The sequence below is a fragment of the Mus musculus genome, chromosome 5 (assembly GCF_000001635.26).
Source record: "Mus musculus strain C57BL/6J chromosome 5, GRCm38.p6 C57BL/6J".
Lineage (NCBI taxonomy): Eukaryota > Metazoa > Chordata > Mammalia > Rodentia > Muridae > Mus > Mus musculus.
Window position 1 is genome coordinate 118,080,781 of NC_000071.6, and position 24,219 is coordinate 118,104,999.

A 24,219-nucleotide genomic window follows, 5' to 3' on the forward strand; every position below is an offset into this window, starting at 1 on the left:
CGGGTGTGGCAGCCAACATACTGCCAGATGAAAGAGTCATATCTGTGCTAGCTGCTGCTGGCCCAGCTGGCCCACTTTTCCCCACGTGGGACCTGCCTCTTCTGGGATCACAGAGCCATCGTAATGCAGTGTCTTAGCAGCTGATGTCTCAAGCAGGAGGAGGGCCTTAGTATTAGGAAGGAGATGGCCAAAGGTCCAACATCTATAAAGCATCAGCGACTCCTCTAGGTGAGGTGGCCTGCATCTTCTACATGTGATCAGGTCTGTTGAGGGTGCCTAGAGGTTATGGCTTTCCAGACAAATCATGATGGAAGTGCCAGAAGGTAGCTACTACCCTCACAATGGGGTCAGCTGATTTCCTCTCCACTCTGAGAAATCAGGATTCTTCTAACCCTGGGACTGACATCACCCATCTGTAAGTATGAACCACCAACAAACAGAGATGCCTATGAAGAGCTTTGGAGCTCTGCTGACAGAACTGGGGTTGTGTTCTGATGAACAAGGAATACAACTCTGACTTTAATTTTACCCAAACTTCAGAGGGTGACTGGATCCCCTCCTTGGAGCCTCAGCTGCTTCACCAGCATGGTCAGCAGTAAGAACCTTTTGAAGCGAAGAGAATTTGCCTGCTTCCCTTTAAACAAGGGGTGTCCTGAAAGGGGATGGAAGGCATTCCAAAGACACAGAGGGAGGGAAGGCCTGACCCAAGGACTGCAGACACACTTACCCCCTCCCTCCCTTCCATCACCACCAAATACACTCTGCTCTCTGGGGGAAAGGCTCAGGCAGAAGCCAGCTCTGAACAGAGCAAGCCAGCCTCACGCTCTGCATCTGCACCCAGTCAAGTGTGTTCTGCTCTCTCCACCACCACACACCTCACACGTGTGCTGCATCTGGTGTTCCCAAGTGCCACCCTGAACTGTGTCATCTGCTTGCCGCTCTCCAACACTGAGAGGAAAACAGTCCCAAGACTGTCTGGAATGCCAGGTGCAGCTTTGTTACCCGCACTTACACAGTGGAGCGCTTCCTTCACTGGGGAGGGGGAGGTGCTGTATGGTCCCTGGAGCAGAAATGCTGCTGCCCACCTTGGATGCAACGCTCAGCATGACCAGCGCGTACCAGATGCCATGGTCCTTATGTGGGCCTGCATCTGGCTAGGTGCATGCTTTTATATTTAGTGATAATTGGTTCAGACCAGGGACCAAGCAAACCTAGAGTTCACTCCAGTTCAGGCCTTTCCTTTACTGCTTAACACTTCCTTCCACCCCCCCTCCCCGCCCCCCCAGGTGACCTGCGGTTTATACAAGAGCCTCTTCATCCTGCCTAGGCAGAAGCCCCAGAGTACAGCAGCCCTGTGGGTTCTCTTGCTATCTGATGAGGCGGCAGGCCGGTATGCCTGGTAGAAAACTTCTCAAAGTGCAACTCAAGTCGGCTCCAGACGGCCCTTTGCACACTCTATTTACCACAAGGGAAGTGGTACAACCCACAGGAGCCCAAAATGAAGAGAGCACTGAGATTACAAAGGAGTCTGGGAGCCTGCCAGGGGCTGCTCTGGGGACCCCTGACCATGTCAGGTAGGGACCCAGTGTTTGTCAGCACAGAGGACATGACAACTGAGATCTTTGCATAAAGCTGTCTGTGGACCTTACATAGCTGGTGGGGTGAAGGTGAGCCCTGCCCTGGTGCAGCCCAGCTCAGCCCAGCTCAGGAGCACAATGCTCCCACACCACCTGCAGCCACCCAGACCTCTGTGGTACTGAAAACCAATACCAGCTGTGACAATAAACACAGAAAGAAGCAGGGACGGGCTTCTGAAGCAGTGACAGTTTCAGGTTAAGGACAGAGTTGGCTGCGTCCAGCCTGGAGTCGGCTTGTGCAGTCACCTACTGTGCGGCAGGGCAGGCAGCAGCAAACTGAGTACATTTAAGAAAGTGAACTCAGAATTTCTAAGATTCACAGTTGATGGATGAGTTAAGCAAAGCTGAGGGCAACCCAAGAAGACCCCATGAGCTAGAAGCTGGATCTGAGCAGTTCCTCAGAACACACTGCAGACACGGACGGGGCTGAGGCCTGACTACTACGTTGGTCCAACACACATCTAACCTGAGCTCCACAGAGCGAACAGAGAAGCTTTCAACAGACACTGAGTGCTTGCAATGAACACAAACCCACACACAGATGCTGAAGTGAAAGCATAGAACATAAGACAAGTGCTGGTCTTAGAGGTTCCGCCCTGTTTCTGACACAGGGCTCTGTTGGTCCGAGGCTGGCTCGGAGCTGGAGGACGGGGCGTTCCAACAGAAAAGGGAGATGAGTCCTCAGAGGGTGAGCAGTCACAGCCACAGCCACCTTTGTTTGCACCAGCATCAGTGGATGTCAAAGCCAGCAGTATCTTCACGGGACTGAGCAAACACTGTCAACATAGAACCCCAGCAATCTAGCCAGGCTGTCCTCAAGAGGGCCAGCGAAAAGAGGGCGTTTCAGTTAGAACGGCAGCCTGGGCCTCACTGGCAAAGTGAATGAACTGAAAATCACTCCAGCCAAAGTCTGAGCGGTTGGGAGAAGAGACTCAAGGAACTGCAGAGAAAGAACACACTGGCCCCACACAGCGGGGCGTCAGCAGGAACAGAACAACTCCAGCTCCTATTCCAGTGCAATGGCAAAAGGGAAGGAAATGTCCCAGACCCACCAGATGCCAGCCACACAGGGTAAACATGGGCTACTTCTCTGGATTCCAGAGCAGTGCCTGGCTGTGCACCAAATGAAGTAGATGAAGCGTGCGGTCCCCACACACTGTCTGGCCATGGTCACGAGGGACACTGTTTCAGAGAGACAGGTTTAAATAAATAAAATAAAATAAAATAGAAGAAGAGGAAGAGGAAGGGGGAGAGGGAGGGGGAGGGAGGAGGGAGAGGGAGAGGGGGAGGGAGGGGGAGAGGGAGAGGGAGAAGGAGAAGGAGGAGAAGAATTATTATTATTATTTCTGCTAAAGATGCCTGCTCTAGAAGGGAAATTCAGGACAAAAAAAAAAAAAAAGAAAGACAGGCTTTGAGTGTGACCATGAACACACGGTTCTACCCCACGGTGCAGCTCTGCAAAGACGGCCACCAACACTCATTTTTGTAAACAGAAAAGACAGGAAGGGAAAGAATAACAACTGATACATTTCACCACAAAGCAAGGTGCGCAGGCTGCTCACACACACATGCAGGCTGCTCACACACACGGCTAAGTGAGTGGTCCGGGGAATTCACAGATGAGCTCAGATTTAAAACAAAGGATGAGGAAGATGGACAACTGGGGAGGGCAAGGAGGCTGGGGAAAAAGTAAATCACATACAAAACAGCCGATAAAAAATAAAAAAGCAGTTAATACACATGAATAATGGATGTCTGATTTAAAAGCAGTTTACTCTGATATGATGTAATTTTTTGACAAGCAGCCAGAGAGACGATTTTAAGTCCTTGCCAGAGATAAGTCATAGCGTGAGGCCTGGCGCAGCCATGTCTGTGAACATGTGGAGAATGACTTTCACCACCGGCTCCGAGGTGACTTAACTGTTGGCAAACAGAAGCTGCCTCTCAGGTGCCCCAGCAGCCCCCTGCCTGAGGCAGCGCTTGAAGAGATGGCTCCCTGACATGAGCACAGCCCCCTGAAAACAGCCCCCCAACAGCTTCCATGACAGGCTCTGGCACTGTCCGCACTCCCTCACACAAAGGAGAAGCAGCCTGGCTGCTCTTGGGCCTAAGTTTTAATTGGAGTGACAAACCCACAAGGCCAAGATATTTGAGGGACAGGACGGTGTTGCTGAGTGTCGCCAGGCACTGGGTAGGCAAGGCCTACACACTCCCTACCACGTGCCAATGCACCTGCAACCCTGGTTGTTCCAGGACTGGGCTCTTCCTGGGAAGGCAGTGCCAATCACATAGGCTGTGCCAGGATCAGGGCTTTGTGATGTGGGCAGATGTCTACAAAGGACCACACCGACACCTACTGTGACCCACACCCGAAAGGAACCGAGTGAGCGTATCCTGAGGGGTCCCGTGTGTCTCCTTAGACATGCCCAGGGTGGTGATGGCCTCCTTAGAGCAGTGAGCAGTGGCAGCTTTGGCATAGGGAAGGAAGGTAAGGACATGCTCACCGTGAGCACTGAAGAAAGCAGATTAGTCACCATGCAAACATGCCCAAAGCCTGAGAGCCTGCGTGGTGCGCCTCATCACAGAAAGCAGCACAGACAGTTTCTACACATGCACAGGTATTAAGGACACAGGCCACATGGGCCCATGAGAGAGACAGGGCGTCAGTGCATGCACTTTGTAGGGAGAAATGAAGCTGCAGGCCAGGGACCGCTCTTTAAAGTACAAATGCTAGTGTCTTCAATGGCAGTGACAGAGAGTGGTCAGAGTTCTCATAGCCTGTAAGCAAGCCAGGCATTTACCTAATTACCCTATCTTTTGACCAGTCTGACTTCTGCTTCAGCCCCAAACTAAATGAGAAGCGACTCAGAGGGTGGGCCGAAGGCTGGTGCCTAAGCTACACCACGGAAACAAATGGCAGCTGAAGGGGGCGAAAGTCGGCTGGGAACAGGCAGAGCCTTTACTGTGGGTGCACAGGCCATAGACATGATACACTGACACACACACACACACACACACACACACACACACACACACACACACACACATCCTCTGCTCACTGTGCAGTCCGTGATGCTGTCCCTGGGGACCCGCAGAGAGCAGCATGACACTCGATTCTCCCACTCCCGAGTCTCAGCTGCCACCTGCACTTAGCCACCAGGAAACTGAACTGAAAGCCACCTGAAATACCTTGCCTCACATTGCACAGAGACCAGCTGGGAAGCAGGCCAGGCAGAGCCCAGTCCTTCCCATCCCAGATACCATACTGAAGAGCCCCTTCCTGAACTCTGTCCAAACTGGCTATTCCCAAGAGCCAGCTCCACTGTGCCCACAGTTCATCTGACCCTAGAAAATGCTATAAGGTGAGACTACCGCTTTTCTCACTTCCTATAAAGAAATGGAGCTGACAGAGGACACATCTCTCACCCAGCTAGGAAGTTCTGGAAGTAGGCTTCAATGTTCCTACTCTTTAAACCTCTACTCCAGGATACCCCAAATGCAGTCCTAGCAGGAGTGTCAATGGTGGCTCTGGGAACGCCACACCCTGGCCAGGCACACTGATCACCAGCTCTGCTCCTGTGAGTGCCACCTCAGACGTGTCAGGGCTTCTGTGCTCTAACTACCTGGGCTGCTTCCCTGCTGTTGTGGGCTACAGTGCTGGTTAGCAACAGGGTCAAAATGTGAGCTGTGGGTTCCTGTGTGTCGAGGTCAAGGGAGGGACCACGAGGCTGAAGCTGAGGCCCACGCTTCTGGAAGGACATGAGGAGAGGAGAAGGGAGAGGGAGAGGAGGCATCTGCTAATCCTGGGCAGGAAGGAATACCACATTCAAGAGGTGAACACCTCTGGGCTGCGTACAGAGACTCGGCACGTAGGTGAGGATAGAGAGTTGGAAGCTAAGGTGGTGTCCAACTTCTGAGGGCTTTGAAAGCCAGGCTACAGGCAGGCAGTAGGGTCTCACCCACATGCTCTGCGTGGGCCATTTTTCTGATCTAACTAGAAATAGTTGACGTATGAGTGTGTACCAAGGAGTGCAAGGTATGCAGGGGTATAGGTGTGTGCCAGGGAGTGCAGGAGTGTGGGTAAGAGTAAGGGTATGGGTAGGGATGCAGGGGTGTGGATATGCCAGGGAGGGCTGGGTGCAGGAATGGGAGGAGGGGTGTACGGACACAGCTCCGGGGCGTTTTCAGTGTGCATTTCAAAACCTCCTGTGAAAAGATGTACGAGTTCCCAACCCAAGGAAGTGGGGAAGTGGAACCCCAGCCCTCTGTAGGCGCATAGGAGCTCAGGCCAGTACCTCAGCCTAGACTGACAGGGACCTGAAGAAAAGTGGGTGTGGACCTGGGGTTAGGTCCAGAAAGTCAAGCCTCAGCAGTGCACTCTGCTTGAAGAGGAGGGAAGCGGTAGCTAGGACCTAGGTCATGGCAGGGCTGCCACCGACGGCTAGCCTTCAGAGGACACGCAGCCTCAGTCTCAGTCTCACTTTAACACTCAGCAAACCTCATGACCGTGCCCAAGTCCTGTAATTTGGCAAGAGACTGCTCAAGTGTGAGCTGGGCTAGTTTTCCTCTGCCTAGCTGCAATTCAGGAACCCATCCTGAATTCACTGTCGAGGGGGTGAATAAGGAGCAGTCTGGGGTCTATAGAAGTACAAGCACAACTCAATAGCTGATGCTAGTGCTGACCCACCCCCGCTAACCCAGGACTGACAGAAGACAGATGTGCAGGCCACGTTAATAAGGCACAGTCTGGGAAAGAGCAGGAGTCCTCCACCGTAACTGCTGGGGTCATCTGAGCACAGTAAACATCTGAAATAGTTGGAGGCTGGGCCCACACCGGCCATGAGCTGTGTTCTTACTCTCCCTCTCTCCTTCCCTGCTCAACCGTCTGGACCTGGTGGGAGCACGCAGCTCACCCCATAGTCACTGTTTTCACACCTGGAAAGAGGCAAACATTTCCACCAGGTCCCCCCAGATCCCGATGCTGATTTTTAACACTGACAAACCTAGCTGCTGTCTGGGCAATATTTACTCCGAGACTCATCTGGCACAGAGACATCAAAGCCATCCCATCTGTGCTGGGGAAATAATCCCAACAGTCAACTCCAAGTTCAGTCTCCCAAGTGTGTAGGATGGTGAACCAGGACAGGAAGTCTACATATAACCAGGGAAGTCACTGGAAAAATTAGACCCTAGATAAAAATCTAATCTTAATTCAAAAGCCCAGTAAAGGGCAGTGGGCATGATATATGTCAACATAATGCTTTGTAAACGTGGTTAATGTCTTCAGAATACTGATAAGTTAATTTAAAAATCCAGAAATACTACAAACATCAGTGGCATACGAAACCATGAAGGGTGTGTGCAAACAGAAACTATCTGAGGTGTGGTGCCAGCCCTGCCGGCAAAGCTTTACTGGGACTCAGCACCCGTATCAGCTCCTCATATCAGCCCTCACTCACATCAGCCCTCACTCACATTAGTCCTCATTCACACCAGCCCTCACTCACACCAGCCCTCACTCACATCACCTCCTCACTCATACTAGACCTCACTCACATCAGCTCTGAATGGCCCTTTTCACTCATAGGCCTCTTTCAAAACCAGTCTCAGAAAAAGAAACTAACCCGGGCTCCCACACCTCCCAGGGATCCCTAGGGCTCCAGCTGGCCTGAGCCACCTCTCTCCATCGGCCTGTTGTCTCTGTCTGCACAACTCCAACTCCTCCCCAATACTAGTGGGCACAGGAGCACCAACCGTACCAAGCATCACCACAATTTCTGGACTGGAATAGCAAGGAAAGTAACATTATGAAGTTTATGACTCTGAGAGTCCTGTTCAGCCCACTGATCAAACCTTCTACCTAGTCACTTCACCCTTCCAGGAACCGCAGATCCTAAGTCCCAGTCAGTTACCTCCCCAGCAAGTAACAACAGCAGCCTCCACAGAACCCTTCACGCTGCGTGGCCTTAGAGATCTCAGTTCTGAATCTTCAGAAGCTGCTGAGCTGAGGGGCACCGAATGTCCCAAGTGACCCTGGGGCTCTGTGGGGATGTGTCAAGGTTCCCACTAAAGGCTAAGAGTGTGCCATTCAGTCCTTCCTTATCAGTAATATCAACAAGATCAGGGATTGGCATTAAGAGCAACACCTGCGGGGCTGGTGAGATGGCTCAGTGGGTAAGAGCACCCGACTGCTCTTCTGAAGGTCCAGAGTTCAAATCCCAGCAACCACATGGTGGCTCACAACCACCCGTAACAAGATCTGACTCCCTCTTCTGGTGTGTCTGAAGACAGCTACAGTGTACTTACATGTAATAATAAATAAATCTTTAAAAAAAAAAAAAAAAAGAGCAACACCTGCACAAAACAATCTCGAATCTTCATTTCTCATTTTTCAGTTATCTTTGAGATTTTCAGCACTCTGGAGTTCCCCCCAGCCTCCCAAGAGAGAACCTCTGCACCCTGGTTACTCTGACAGAGCAGAGGCTGAACAGGAGAGGGAAGCATGCCCGACCCACGGGATCCTGCTCACTGATGTGACGGAATCTAACAACGCTGGGCCCTCTTCCTTCCAGAAAACCAGGCTTCAGGAGTCAGCCGTCAATGCCCGGACAAAGAAGGAACTGAGACACAGAGTTCTGGAGAGCGTGCGAAAATATTTTACAAACTTTCAATTTTTGCTTGTTTGTCTTGCATGTGAAGTATTAAGTCTCGACTCTCACACACAGAAACCTCAACAGAAGAAAAGATGGCGCTCTGATTGGGCAGACAGGGCAGAAGGCAACCCATCTGCAGCACACTCTGACCCAAGGCTCCAGACAGACGCTCCCCTTGTGGCCAGTGCAGGCAACCAATCCCAAGTCTCTTCCTGGCTGCACATGGGCAGTCATTAGCTCAGAGAGTCGGGCAATTACTTTCTAGTGTGATGTAAGCTGCTGCAGCCTAAGCCAGCCTCCCTCCCTGCCCAGCTCACTCCAGCCTGCGATGACTTCACCCTTTGCCCTGATTAGGATGCACTCCGCGTGCTGCTTAATACAATCTGCCATCAAATGCCAAGAGCTTCAGAACTAAATTGGGAAATATGTCCAGCTCCACAGAGCGATGCTGAGAGCACTAAGTGGGGCTCCGGATCCCTTTATGAGACACGAGCTCATCGACAGCATGGTGTTCGCCCGCGGCAGCTCTGCCTCTAGCCATCCACCCTGAGAGCACATTCAGGCAGCAAAGAGATTAATAAAGGTAGTGTGCTGTTATAAATCGTTACGGAAACAAAAGCACTGCTGATGAATTCCAAACTACGTGACAAAACCAAGTTTTAGGAGGCTGCTGGACTATCAGGGCCATGTTGAGGGCTGTGTGGATGCATGGCAGTGTGAAACGACGTGGTTAAGACACTTCTGCCTCTTCTACTGTCAGCTGCCATTCAGTGACATTTATACTCAAGTCTGAGAACTAAGAACGGACATCAGAGACTCAGAATTCTTTTCTGCTCTAAGTTAAAGACCTCCGAGCAGCCCTTCTTGCTGGGACACTGGGAATGATTCCTGCACCATCATCCCTGCCCGATGCAATGAGCATGGCCCTTAGAGACAACATATAAGCCTCAGCTGCTCAGCCCCGCTCACCAAACCCAGAAGTCATGGTCCATTCCTCATTGCCTAAGAGAGGTCAGACAAGTGTTCCCCAGAACCATGGGCCCCAGGAGTATCCAGCAAGCAGCGGAGAGGTGCGCAGCAGTGCACTCACCACTCTGCACCATGACACTGGCCTAAGTGCTGCTGGCACTGCCACTCCATGTGGGGAAGCCTTCCAAGCAGAGAGATACAAAGTATAAACTGAACAACAAAGTCAGGCAAAGCCCCACCCTCCTTCCCAGCCGCAAAGCCTAGAGAAGAGGCACCCAGGAAGTCTGTGGGGTGGGCGCTGTTACCCCTCAAGAATATCCTCAGGGCAGCAGGTTTGACCCAGTGAGTCCTCAGAGAGAAGCTTACCCTGTAAGCACTGGTGCAAGCCACACTCTTGCAGAGTGGGTGGAATGGTGAGGCCACACATACGGCCTGATCGATGCCAGAAAGCTCTAAAACCCAACCAAACAGGAGCAGGGGGCTCTGTGATGTGTTACAAAGTCACCCCAACAGGCAGAGACAAGGAGCAGTGATGCAGAGTGCTCTAGCACTTACCCATGATCATCTTCCTGAGGCGGGTCACTCATGAGAGCCCTAACTGGCCTGGACTCCTTATGTAGATCAGGCTAACCTTCAAGACAAATATCTGCTTGCCTCTGCTCCAGGGTGCTGGGATGAAAGGTGAGAGCTACCACACCCAGCTCCACCCACACTTTACAGAAAGAGGGCCCATTTCACAAGGATGCACAAGAAATGGACAACACCAACTTGGCTCCAAAACCAAATGACAGGCAGTAGCTGACAGGCTTGGGGAGGAAGCTCCTGCCCTACACTTCCCATATCTGAAATTCTCAATCAGGAGTCCGAACAAAAGTACTCCAGGGGCTGGAGCAGTGGCTCTGGTTCAAAGTACTGGCTGTTCTGCGAAGGACCTGGATTTAGTTCCCAGAGCCCACTTGGTGGTTCACAGCCATCTGGAACTCCCATTCCAGGAGTTCAGTGCCCTCTTCTGGCCTCTGCAGGTACTGCATGCTTAGTGCCCAAACATACATGCAGACAAAATACCCTCACATATATATATATTAAAGTGTTTAAAAATCTGTTTTAAAGTAAAGGCAAAAATACAAACTAGAAACTTTTCTTTGACTTTGTATAGCCAAAGAAGATGCTGGTAAGTGCTGTGTGGCACCTGCTTTGCCCTGCACATCGAGCCCAGGAACAATGGCTGCATGAGGGTCCAGGTGTACAGAGCACTGACTCCCCCAGGCCTGCCAGCCTGCACCACCGAGGGCAGCCCTGCTTCCAGCTCAGACAGACAAGCTCTGTAGAGGGCTTATTAACACCGAAATCTGTGTGTAATGCTGTCTAACACTCCACTGCCAGCCACACACTGATGTCGTGGCTACCTGCGATGCCCACAGGACCTGCCAACTTAGTGGATGAAGGGTGGACGCCGAAACACTATTACTCAATGTTCACACAGCTGTGGGCCTAAACCACCAGTGTGGTCAGCATATGGTACAGAGACATCGTCCAGTGACCAGAAATAGCACCCTTGGATACTCCTACAGGCTACAGAGTTAAGCCCCTGATTAAAATCCATCATAGTGTTTGGATGTCAGTGGGCTTTTATCATGGCTGATCAATAGTGGACTGTAGTTAAGCCCCAGTCCTGTATCAGGTACAAATGAAGTCAGATCAAAACTCTCTGTTCTCACAAAGCCTTCATCTGAGTCCTAGCTATAAAGAGCAGACACATGTCAGTCGGCTGCTGGCCCGTGTCGGTTAAGCCATGCACTAGAGGCTCAGTGACTATGTGCTTGTGGACTCTGAATTGGCCGTATGCATTCAGATGGCACTGAAAGCGCCTGTGCTGCTCATTAGGCTGCTGTGAGCCGCCTACCAGCAGGTTTGCCTAGAGCTATACACACGGGGAACTTACGTCTGTGCCTCTGGACTATGAGCTCTAAGCACAAGCTGGAACTCTACAGCAGGGAGCTGGGGACATGAGAGGTGAAACACTGCCCAAGGTACACTGCTAGGCACAGAACAGGTCACATACCATGACCCTCTGTCTACAAAGATCCATCCTCAGCCTCTGTCTGTCTGTCTGTCTGTCTGTCTATCTGGCGTCTACATGGACACCTGTGTGCAGCGGAGGAGGAACTCCGTCTCGTGCTCCATTTCATTGCTTGGACATTTCTGTCTTGCTCATACACTGCCCTGAACCAGCTGAAAACAAGAGCATTCAGAGTGTTAACACACTACTTGTGTGGTGGTGCACATGGCTCCTCCCAGCACATCATGAGTTCTAGGACAGCCTGGGATATGCGAGACCCTGTTTCAAACAACCATAACCAAACCAAACAAAACACAAAGTGCTTCATTTTTTGGCTGCCTTAAAAACCAAATCTATACTCTTCCTTGTTAATGTATACATGCCACTGTTTCCATACCTTGTTTCCTTCATACACCCATCCTAGACTCTTCACTCCAAAGGCAACCTGGCTGGCTGAGACATCCAGACATGTGGCAGGCTGGCCATAGACATAATGAAGGGTTCTGGCTGAGTCGTCGGCCTTCAGCAGGTACACCAGATCCCCGGCTGTGGCTATTGCCACAGGGTACCTCCCAGTATTCGGAACTATTTCAAGGTAGTCAACCTGTGGAGAGAGGAGTTGTTTAGTGCCCCCCAGTCATCTCGACTTGGTCTGTACAGTCAAGAAACAGTTGAGCACAGGGACCATTTACAGGGATGGGCATGGCTCCTGTCCAATGAAAAGATGCCTCTAACAGTGAAAACCAAGTGCACTCTGAGAAGGGAAGCCACGTCCCCCCGACTCAGCACAAGCAAGGCTCAGGAAGCCCGAGGACACAGCTGGAGGGACCAGGAGATCTAATCCAGTCCAACTCCTGCTAAGGGAAGGATGGCAGCACTTACCATTGGTGTGAGCTCACTGTGACCCAGGAGGTCCTTCTATCAGGGCTACAGAACCTGCATGGCAAAGGCTTGTGCATGGTGCTCACTGAGAGCCACTCCTGTCAATGTGCAGACATAACACAGCCACACCACCAACCACAGGACAAAAGCTGAAGTCTTCCTTATGGTCCAAATGGGATCACTGTGGGAGGGACTGGGGCTGGGAAGCAGGAATCCCAGTGGGCTCCCCCCTCAAGGGGAGTCAGGCTGTGAGACAAAAAGACAACTTCCAGCTCTTGGTCTTACTGGGTCTTTTAAATCCTGACCATGGCAGTGTTTAGAGCTATCCCTTGTTTTGTTTTACTAGACACTGAACAGTAAAACTGCCCCAGTTCCGAGTGAACAGAGGCATCTGTCAAATACATGTGAGCATCAGAATGAAACTCTACAAAAGCTAAACTGTCTGTTCCTAGCTCTCTCCTGCCTGCCTGTCAGACAGTGACCCCCGCCTCTGTGCCACGTGACCATCTGAGGACAGAGAGCTGCACAGACAAACCACGCTCTTGTCATACCTTCCCTGACTGCATGGGGGCAGAGCACACTGTAGGAGTAATCCACTTCTCCCCAGAGCAGTGCCCATCACACTGCGATCACAGAGAGCGTGGATGCTGAAGGTGAGCCACTGCAGAATCAGGAAAATCCATGGTTTAAGGGACAGCACCGCACAGACACTGTGCCAGAGGCCTGAGTTCTGCAGGCTGCCCCAGGGAACTGAGCACAAGCAAACATCATCCGGTGCCTCTGCTAATCCTGGGCTCCAATCATGCTGAGCAGCCCAACATCTTGGGCTGTGGGTCCATCACAAAGGCCAGCTGCTCCAAGCTAGCACTGTAGACCCGGGAACACTGCCACAGCTATTCAGGAAGCACAGCTAGAGAACAAAGATGGTCGACTCCATGGGCCAGGGGTGCCTGATCCAGGGATGCATAGTACACACTATGGTAACTCGGCACCCAGACTGGAAATAATGCTTAGAGCTGACCTGCCCCAGCAGGGCTGCCTACTCCTGTTTCTGTAGAAACTCACTTCTTAAATACACCTTTGGCTGCCCATTTAACTTCATCTTCCAGCTGGGTTTCTAGCAGGCCAAGAGACTCAGACTGGCAGTGGCAGCCATTCACTTGGAGGTGTAAACGACCTCTAAAGCTCCCAGTCAGCCCCAGGATGGCACCTGACTGCCAAGGCAGGATTTACACCTCATGAGGGGTTCTTAGCTTGTGAAAGTGTGGCTGGTCCATAGAACAAATGGAAGCCCTGCACCCCAAGTCTCTCTACAGCTGACAGCGTCAGGTCGTGTTAGAGGAACACTGAGCACCGCAGAGCTGATCTGAAGCAGCAAGCTTAGGGAGATTAAGCAGTGACCCCAGGTGTTTGGTGCTTGGTATTCAAATCTAAAGATCCCACAGAGAAAGGGAGAGAGGGGACCGGTTCCAAGTCCCCAAACCTCCTTGCTCAAGGCTAGCTCTTCTGCTCCCCTGGCTCATGCCAAAATGATGTGTGCTCAAATTAAATACAAATTTGGCAAAGACAGATGAATACTGCCATATCACCAAACCATGTCTGCTTGGTGAACAAGACTGGTGGCAGCCCTGTGCGAAGTCTCCCAAGCTGGCTCAGCTTCCCGTGGCATCCTGGAGCCAAGCTCCCAATCTACACTGGCGTCCATGGACCCCCTCAAAGGCTCCTCCTGACTCTAGGTGAGACAACTGTGTAGGATGAATGCTTTCTGCCATGCAGACTGTAGCGTACCACTGCTGTTCACTTAGCTGTTAGGCCAGAAAGGAAGCAGGAGCTCACAGGGTGAGCCTGCCACGTAAGCAGGAAGGAGGTTGGGACCATGGTAAGAACAAACTCTGGCCCTGAAGTCACCTCAGTGTTTGCACGTGCTGCTGTGTTGTGTTGTGTTAGAAGCTGGGGGTGGAAAGATGGCTCAGCAGTTGAGAGCATTTACTGCTTCTTACGAATGCCTGGAATTAAGATTACCAGCTCATAACACTTACAACTCCTGCTCCAGGGAATCCAACCTCTCATGAGCACATACCCAAACACAAAAAGTAAAAGAAGGAGAGGAGGAATAGGAAGAGGAGGAGGAAGTAGAGGAGAAGGAAGAGAAAAAGGAGAAGGAAAAGGTGGAAGAGGACAAAAGAGAGGAGGAAGAAGAGAAAAAGAAGAGAAGAAAAAAGAGGAGGAGGGGAGGAAGAGGAGGAGGAGGTAGAGGAGGAGGAGGAGGAGTGGGGCTGGAACCCAGGGTCTCATGTCCACTAAGGGAATGTTCTATTAAGCTATAGCCTCAGCCCAGCAATTGGATTGAGTCACAACTTAGCTTGGAAAAACAGGAAAGTCAATTCACCACTCTGAGGTGCTCTTGACTTCTTGGGGCATGAAGGAAATTGTAGTCCCGTCTCAGGGGGCTGTTGGAAGCTTCATGAACAGAAGCCCTGGGCATCGTCACTCTAGTCCATGTCAGACCAGGGTCCTCTGAATGCAAACTAATAAGCACAGTAAGCGCTCACCAGCTTCTGAACTTCAAACTCCGAGGCCACATGCCAATGCCCCTCCTCGTTGGGGTACAACATCACAACGTCAAAAGCAGAAGCCGTGGCAACAATGGGCTTTTCTTGGCTCAGCGCAAGGGCTTGTATTCTTGCGTCATGCTCAAAACGAAAGATAGGGAACCTTCCGGTTCTCAGGTCCCAAATGTTAAGGATCCCTAGAAGGAGAAAAGCAGAGAACAACCGTAAAGCTGGTACACACAGACACAGAGCAATCATACAGTTGCTTTTTGGATTACTGTGTGAGGATGACAGTGTATGGCTCTTTGTCTGAGCCTGCACTGCTGTCCTAGTCAGCATTCTGTCTGACATCAGCAGTACTTACACAGGACTACTGGGCAGGCCTTGGGAGACTCCCATGATTTCCTCTATGGCTCGCCCATAAAGCTAGCCCTAGTTCTGACCTCCCTACTGCCAACAGTGGCACGAGTCACTCTTGGTCTCTGTGCATCTCTAACTGAAAGTGCCCAAGTCCAGATTCTTGCTCTGATGTAGCACCCTGCACATACAGTTAGGTGTTGCAAGACTTCCACATGGCTGCAGCAAACAGCCACAGAGCTCTCTTCCATGGAAGGGCTTAAACACGCATGCACTTCTCTAAGAACTATGATCAAATGAGGACAGGCAGGTCACAAAAGGCTCCATGACATGGTCCCCCGGCATATACTTTGGTAACTCTCTCTATTCTGCCTCAGAGGGAGATGATGTGCTACAGAAAATAAACATCTCGGGGGCCACTCATTAAACAGGACCTAGTGTCTCCTCTCCAGAAGGTCTCATCTTGACACGGCCTCTTCCAAGTACTGCTGCTCTGTATCTGTTCCAAGGCATCACAGTGTGGACTGCATGTGTTTTAAAGCATCACACAGTGGGAACTGCTACGCAGAGCCTCTGGTTGCTTAGCACTGCATGCCTCCTCTCACTCTGTGTTCTCCACTGTGAGAAGAGCAGAGTTACCCCATTCCACACAGACAGGACTGGCTAATCAGTAAAGAAAGTCGCCTACATTCTGCCTGGCATGGAAGCTGTTTAACACAATGCACCCTGGCACACTTGGAGTGTTAACTATGGACACAGCTTTCACTTTCAGCTGAGGACTGATGTGACTGGCATCCTTTCCTCAACAGAACTGGATGTAGCAAACACAGCTCAGTACAAAGCGAGCTCCCACAGACTCAAGACACTCAGGGCTCCTCTATCATCACGGCCACTTTCTCTGAACAACCCCCATACTGTTGACCCTCTTCTTCAGTTACGTTCTTATGTGTACGACCAGGCCAGCCAACCGTTGTCAATGGCATTGGTGCAACCACAGTCCCCTAACACCAATTTTGGTGTGCAAGCATTTAGTGCTCTTACGTTTTCTTGAATTAACTGTCCCTTTCTCTCTGCCCTGTTAGTGTTTCTGCTCTGAAGTCCACTTCCCCACTGACCCAGCACTTTGGCTTTGTCTGACTCTTACTAAAACAAGAAGCTTTCTCCATCTGTTTGCTTTGTGTCTCTATCTTTACCCGGGATTCTTGGAGGCAGGTACGGTGACACACACCTGGAACTTCAGTGCTGGGAGGCAGGGCAGCAGCCTGAGGTCAGTCTGAGCAATGCAGCAAGCCCAGGCTGAGCAGTAACCTGCCTCTATGCGTAAGACATAGAGTGGGTTTCTTGGAGAGACCAGGTATTTGGTCTTGTTTTTAAAATACAAATGAAGACTACTAAGATCGTTACATCTCTTTTGTTTGTAATTATGTATGTGCCTGTGTGTACTGACTATACTGAGCTGCCTCTCCAGCCCCACTCCTTATATACCCTTTTCATCCTCCTCCAGACCTAGTTTTTGATTATGTGTTTACTCAATGATGGCTCCTCTGCTGGCTTACTGGCCAAAATTCCCCCTGCAATCACTGGGCAGCTTCTTTAAGACCTTAAGATGCATGCCCAGGTCAGCATAGCCTAGACTCAAGTGACCCACTGACCTTCAATGAGTACAGGGAAGCCACACAGCCATTTCCCCCTCCTGACCTCTGTCCTACTTTTGCAGAAGTGGGAGGGCCAGCATCTTTTAGAGTGCCTTAAGAAGGAGAGACACTTCTGTTTCCCGAGGTAATTATCACCTCTGCTCACCAACGTCACATTCACCAACATCAGAAACCAGAAGCTTTGCTAAGAACACAAGGGAGCAGCTGGGCAGCTGTGACAGTGTCTGCTTAGCCTTCACCCTGTCCCTCCAACCCCAGTCCACACATCAGTAAAGGGGCAGAAAGAGCTTAAGGAAGATTCAGACAGACAGACACCAGACCGAATCATTTCTCAGTGAGCACAGCTCCATCACAGTACATTTTGAGCTGAGAACTGCAGACTTGAAGAGTCAATACCTCTGCTCTTTTATGAGAATGTTCTGGGCTACAGCTGGAGGTTCCTATCCAGAAGGAAAAAGAATCAATAAAGTCCTACACACTGAGCAAGTGCTTCCCGAGCCTTGTGCAGCATCACGGAGCCCTGTTAGCACCATGCTGAGCATGATACAAAGCAGAAAGTTCCTTATTGTTTTCTTATTGATTTCTGAGGGCATGAACAAAGTCACCCATGAAGATTTAACTGTCAACTTGACATAGCCTAGAGTCACCTGAGAAGTGAGTCTCAATTCAGGAACAGCACAGAGGGTGTGATGGGAGCAGGGTGGGGATGTGTTGACTGTCGAGAGGCCCAGCCCATTGTGGGCAGCACCATTCCCTAGCAGGTAGCTCTAGACTGTGTATGAGTGAGTGAGCCAGCACGCAACATCCTCCCTGCTTCAGCTCCTGGGACCGGGAAGTGTAACCCAAATAAGCCTTTTCCTCTCCCCTAAGTTGCTTCTGGCCAGTATTTTGCCCCAGCAACAGAAAGGAAGCCATAAACTTTGTTTGGACCACCCACCCACATACAATCTGTCCATCTGTCTTCACACCCTGGCAAAGAGCAGCTGACCTTTTCAGGCACTGTGTTGAGCTGGTCCACGTTCACCACATGACTATTAAGGGAGATGCCAGCAACAACTGTCAGAACCAAAGCAATTCAGTTCTCAAACATACAATATTTAAAAGAATCTGATGTGGCTTCCAGCATTGGGTGACATATAAAGAGACAGGCTGCGTGCTTGGCTCCTATACTTCCCCAACAGTGGGTTCAGGGGGAGACGTGCTATTAGCTGAGCCTGGCTAACACGCACCTCCTGTTTCTGTAAGAAATGTTCAGTTCTAAGAAAGAGACCGCAGTGGAGCCGCACAGAAGGAGAACTGACTAGACAGGCACAGGCTATGTCACATGGGCCAAGGACAGGACAGAACAAGCTGACAAAGGATTGGAACCCGCTACCCAGGCAACACTTCGGATCAAGGCCACTTGTGCACGCCACAGATCTCACCGCTAATCTCTACAACTGTTTCCCCTTTCCTGTCTCTAAAGGAGCTAGCTCCATCCCACAAGGGCTTCTAACCCAAGCACACAGCAAAATGTGAGCCCAGGTCCATGAGAAGGTTCCCATCCCTGGTCTGACCAGTCAATGCCAAAGATAAACTCAAGTTCTGTGAGCCTGCCCACCCCTCCTGCTTGGAAGAGACCTTAGGGTTAGGAGGCACCCAAAAGGTGGCCCCCATATTCAGCTGCATCTCAGGCCCCACCCTTAACAGGGTAACAAAGGCAGCAGGGGGCCTTCCCTAACACCAGCTTACTCAGCAGAAATGTGAAAGGGCGCAGACAAAGAAACACTGTGTCTTTCAAAGCACATCTGAGAGAAGACAGTGAGTGAAGGCCGAAGCCCCCCAAGTCGGCAGGGGCGGGTCCTGGCAGCTTCCCCGGCTCCCAGCTCAGTGCCTCCACCTTGATGAGCAGCAGCAGGGCTACTGGCACTCAGCACTTGCCCTAGACCAGGAAGTCATTAGCAGTGACATGAGTGACGAGGGCCAGGCTTTGGAGGAGACATAAAGGCTGCTAAGCAGCTGTGGACAGGCACCCATGCCAGTGTGCAGCATGTCCCTCCTACCTCCCAGAGGAGGCCAGCCAGAGTGTAGTAATGAAACTGCACATAGTAGAAATGGGATCTAAATGAGTTTAAGCTGATTTATGTTAGCTTTTGTAAAGATTACTCGTATCTGGAAAGTGCTACCACTGTGCAATAGCGATGACAGTCCTTAAGAAGTCCGCCTAATGGTGCTTGCGCACAATATTTATATTCCTCGGCATGGGAACAAGGACCATAATGGATACCATTTTTGTTTTATTAGGGATGCATATTTAAATTAATCTGCTATTTGCCTAAACAATTAGCTGCTTCTGTTTGTGTGCACAAAGCCAAAACTGCAATTAGGCTTCCATCAAAAAAATAAGTCCCAACTAAAACTGTCCCTGCGGGGCCGTCAGAGCTCAGGGCAGAACTTCCCCAATTACTTCTCAGCACAATGGTAATTACCTTAACTGCCTGAAAGGTAAATAACCACTCAACTGGTTTTGGAAACACACACTGGCCTTGCCCCTCCTCTCTGATCTGCTCCATGCACCTATGGTTTAAAATGGCTACAGTGTAGACAGCCACACACTGGACCCTTCACCTACCAGGTCTGCTGTGGTCTCCGGAGCCCTCCCTTTGAGGACACATCCTCTGTGAGCTTACACGGTTAACACCTGAAGCTCAGCCCTGCATCCTGACAGCTAAACAGACAGGATCAATTAGCTGTGTTCAGAGACACGGAATGAGGCTGACTATTTATACAGGCAGCTGGCATGCCCTGTTCCCACTACGGAAATAAATGCTTTTCTCCAATCACTTAAGAAGGATGCATAAGGAGTTCTACACAGGAAAACCATTTTAACAGAAATTTAAAATGCACCGGGAACACTCACTGCACATAAACATGCACCTCTTCATCGACTGCACACAGCACACTCGGCTCAGGCTGGACACATGCATCAAGTCAGAGGGTGAAGGCTGGCTCTTTCAGACACATGCGCGCGCACAAACACACTCTCTGTGTCACTGTATCTCTCCGCCCTGTGTGAAGAGATCTCCCAGTGAATCTGGAGCTCACTACTCTGGCTAGGCTCCTGCCCACTGGGGCTGGGGTCACAGCACATGTGAGAACTACATAAGTCCCTTACCCACTGAGTCATCTTCACAGATCAGTGTAAGCAAAAGTCCTGAGGGCTGTAGGGCAGAATGAAGGAGACTTTCCCCCCAAGGCTGCATGCTGCTGCCTCCAGAGGAAAAGCCAGTGGTAGGAAATATTCTGGACAGTGCGTTTTTGATTAGATTCTGAATGTGCTTGAGGGCCAAGGTTAGGACAAAGGAGCAGAGGCTGAAGCTGGCATGGCCAGGGCAGCAGAGGCTCAAGGAGGGAGGAAGGGAAGACGGATTTCTATGAGCTCTCAAGCCCGAAGCCTGGAGGAGGCCAGACTGGAGGGCCTGTAAGAAACACATGGCATCTATGGCATCTATGACATCCAGGAGAGCGGGCTTCGGAAGCTGGCCAGGATGGATGCTGGGTGTTCAACCCCACCTAAGACAGACTCACTTGCTGTCATTCACACTTCACAATGCTTCGAGTCTTTTCATATGCAATGCTATTTAAAAAAAACAAAACAAAACAAAAGCCACATACACAACCTGTTGCTGGAGGCCAGCTCTAGCAGTGTGCTCTGGATCCGAGGAGGAGATGTGGGTTCAGTGACTAAGGCAAAGCAGGCGCACACAATCACACACTTGGTGGATGAGGCAACCTCCAACAGCTTTGCCTCCTACAGCTTATAGCCCTCAGTATAAAAACTGCAATGCAGTTTTCTTTAAGTGAATGATTACAATAAGTAAAAAACGAGAAACAAAACAAACAAACCCAGCACACTTCCCAACACCCTTACATGATTAAGTGTTTTATGTACTATAGGTGAAAAACAAATTATTCCCAAGGAGCCATACACATTCATGTCTAAGCAACTTGCTACAGAGTAACAAGGTGTAAGCAAGCCTGAGATTCTTCTCAGCAGGGTCTCTTACCGGAAGGCTACATTTTGCAGTTACAAAGAAAAAGAAAATCAATCATTTTATTATTTATCTTAAAAATTAATCTTGTTTTAAAAAATCTTAAAAGAACCACAGTGTAAACTTTCATATAAAAAACAATCAGGCATTTCTACTTTAAATCCCTATCCATTAACCTTTTATTTTTTTTAATATTTATTTATTTATTATATGAGTACACTGTCACTGTCTTCAGACACACCAGAAGAGGGCATCAGATCTTATTATGGGTGGTTGTGAGCCGCCATGTGGTTGCTGGGATTTGAACTCAGGACCTTCGGAAGAGCAGTCAGTGTTCTTACCCACTGAGCCATCACTCCAGCCCCTAGCCTTTAAAAAAAAAAAACAAAACAAAACTAAATCATATCCGAAAGCCAAAGGCAAAAATGGGTACAAGAAATTAATCATTGCCCTGGTCACCAGCCCAGCTTCGCAAGAAAGGCACATCGGTTATTACCAGCCGGGCTGCCATTGTTTTCTTCCCTGACCTCAAAAAAACCCCTTGCTCAACTACCAAGAGTGTGCTTTTCTGAACTTTAAAATGTTCCCCAAGATTCTCTACAACAAAGACACTAACAAAAACATCTTACCCTAGCTATGCTAATGGTCTACATCTTTGAGTCCTTTCTGAGGCTGCTAACCGAATCATTATCTGCTCCAGCAGTGGTCCCTGGAAAGTCAGCCACTATTGTTGGAGGTTCCAGTGGCTGCCCAGTGAGGGCTGGGAAGCCCTTCAGAGTTTCTGTTGAGCTCAGAGATTAGGAGGGACCCGATGACTGGGGAGAAACAAGCCCAACTCGAGGTACTCAGGCCACTGTCCTTGGGGTTCTGCCTGAGGCACACTCATCATGGTAATGCTGACTGGTGAATCCTGACAATCTGTTGCACACCCTTATGACAATCTGACTAGTGATGAGATTTTTTTTCTCCCAATCATAATCTGCATCATTTTATAGTGTATATTTAATTCTGGTGGGCAAAATTAAATTAGAAACTCAAATTCTAAAAGGTGCATCAATCAGTTCAAGTGAACTCAACTCTGACAAGAGTCCAAAATGATCACTGACACAACCTCCCTGGATCAGGAGCAGGCCATTCCCAGAGGCCAAGCGCTGCAGGAAAGGGGCGGTCCTTTCTCCTCTCTCTCTCTCTCTCTCTCTCTCTCTCTCTCTCTCTCTCTCTCTCTCTCTCCTTCCTTCCTTCCCTTCCCTCTTTCTTTCCCTCTCTCTCTTTCTTTCTTTTCTCTCTCTCTCTCTCTCTCTCTCTCTCTCTCTCTCTCTCTCTCTCTCTTTTCTTTTGGTTTTTCGAGACAGGGTTTCTCTGTATAGCCCTGGCTATCCTGGAACTCACCTTGTAGACCAGGCTGGCCTCGAACTCAGAAATCCGCCTGCCTCTGCGTCCCGAGTGCTGGGGATCAAAGGTGTGCGCTATCACAGCCGGCTTAAGACTGCTTATTTCTAATAGGAAACCTGCCACAGTCTAGAGGCACCAGAGAAGGGAGTCCCCTGGCTGGAGAGCTGGCTCAGTGGTTAAGAACATTTGTTGCTCTTGTAGAGGACTCAGGTTCAATTCCCAGAACCCATGTGGCAACTCACAACTGTCTGTAACTTCAACCCCAGAGGCTCTGTCATCTAATCTTCTTAGGCTTCAGCAAACATGTGGTACACACACACACACACACACACACACACACAGAGCAAACCATTCATACATGTAAGATACATCTAACAAAAAAAATGTTAAAGAAGGGAGTCTCAACTGAATAACATCTATGGGGAATGGTCTTGTTTTTGATGTATAAAGGAGGCCCAGCCCACTGTGGGCAGAACCACTCTCTGGGCAGGTGGTCCTGGACTGTATAAGAAAGCTAGCTGGGCTTGGGTCTTGGTGTGAGCTGTGGTTCCTGCTGTACTTCTCTAGCTAGGAGTTCCCTGGCTGGTGGTGAGGCTGTGTAGGACAGCAAGCAGGCCTGTCTCCAGATTCCTGCCCCGACTTCCCTTCATAACAGAATGTGACTGGAAGTGTAAGCCCAGTAAACTTTCTTCCTGAGTTGCTCTCGGTCGTGACATGGCTACACAGAACTCAGGGCCCTCTAAGTTAAGCATATCTTGGGTGGTACAGATGTGCTGACCACTACTGAAGCAGAAGACAGGGACACGGGCTTGGGACACTCGTCATTTCTAGTCTTTGTGTTAACCTTTCCTTAATTGGACTTTAAATTTGTCATGTGGTTCTATGCATTTGCATGCTTGGTACCTGCAGGGTCAGATCCCCTGGCACTAGAGTTACAGGTGGACGTGAATTGCCACACAGGTACTTTGACCTGAGCCTGTGTCTTCTGGAAGGGCAAACATTGGTATCTTGAATGAATGAGGATTTTCAATTCTGATGAAGTTAATGTTTTTTTCTTTTGTAATTTGTGGGGTTTTTTGTTTGTTTGTTTGTTTGTTGATTTTTTTTTTTTTTTTTTTTTTTTTTGTCTACGGAATCTCTGCCTAGACCAAAGGCATGAAGACTTTCTACAGTTCTTCCAAAGTTTTACATTTAGCACTACAATCTACTCTGAGCAGCTTGCCTGCAGCCATCGAATGGGAATGGTAGATCTATGGGACAGTGTGTACTTCAATGCTGTCTGCTGAAAAGCCAAGGACTTCACTGAAGTAGCCTAGAACCTCTGAGGCAAAGGGGAAGGGCAGCAACACCAGTGTAGTCTGTGGACTTCCTGTGACCTGCTAGTGCACAAGTCCGCTCTGGTGCAAATGACACTGGTGACTTGATCACTGTGGTTTGTAGTGTAAATCTTAAGAGTTAAGTGTATCCTCTAGGTTGGAGCTCTCCTTTGGCCCTAGGGTGTGGTTTGCTTTGTTGCTGTTTTAGGTCTTACACGTCAGCATTGGTGTACCCATTTCAGCTTGCCTGGAATCTCTATCAGTCAGGTGAGCAGGTTGTATTTCTCTGTGCATGGCTTTCTTTAGTCTCTCAGCATATTCCACAAAATTCTCAGAAATCTTACCATAGTTTGTTGAATAAATCCTCAACTCCCTCACACATTTTTCTTGCAAAATATTTTTTCATACATTGTGATCACATTTTTTCCTGCCAGTTTTTCTCAGATCTCTCCTACCTTCTTATCCACCCATCTTTTCCTCTCCTCATATTGTAATGCAAACTCAGTTTCTAATTGTTTGCTGCTAACTTGAATACTTTTTTTTTGTATTTATGTCTTTTATGTATTCATGCTAGACCCAGGGACTCAGCTAAGCATACTATATGGATTTTAAACATAAACTATCTACGGGTGCTTTGACTTCACTTCCTCTGTTCCTAACTCATTTTCCTGCAGCACCTAGATCTATGCAGCACCACGCATCGTGCAGCAGGGCCT

General features: G+C 49.7%; 1 protein-coding gene across 1 annotated transcript in view; it reads right to left on the bottom strand.

The window, feature by feature from the left end:
- Nucleotides 1-24,219, bottom strand: part of Fbxw8 (F-box and WD-40 domain protein 8) — a 90,478-nt gene that overhangs the window by 15,800 nt on the left and 50,459 nt on the right. Inside the window, exons 6-7 of the mRNA NM_172721.2 lie at nt 14,753-14,949; nt 11,716-11,922 (exon numbers count right to left, since the gene is read on the bottom strand). Of these exons, the coding sequence (NP_766309.2) occupies nt 11,716-11,922; nt 14,753-14,949 (404 nt within the window). The remainder of the gene's footprint in view (nt 1-11,715; nt 11,923-14,752; nt 14,950-24,219) is intronic.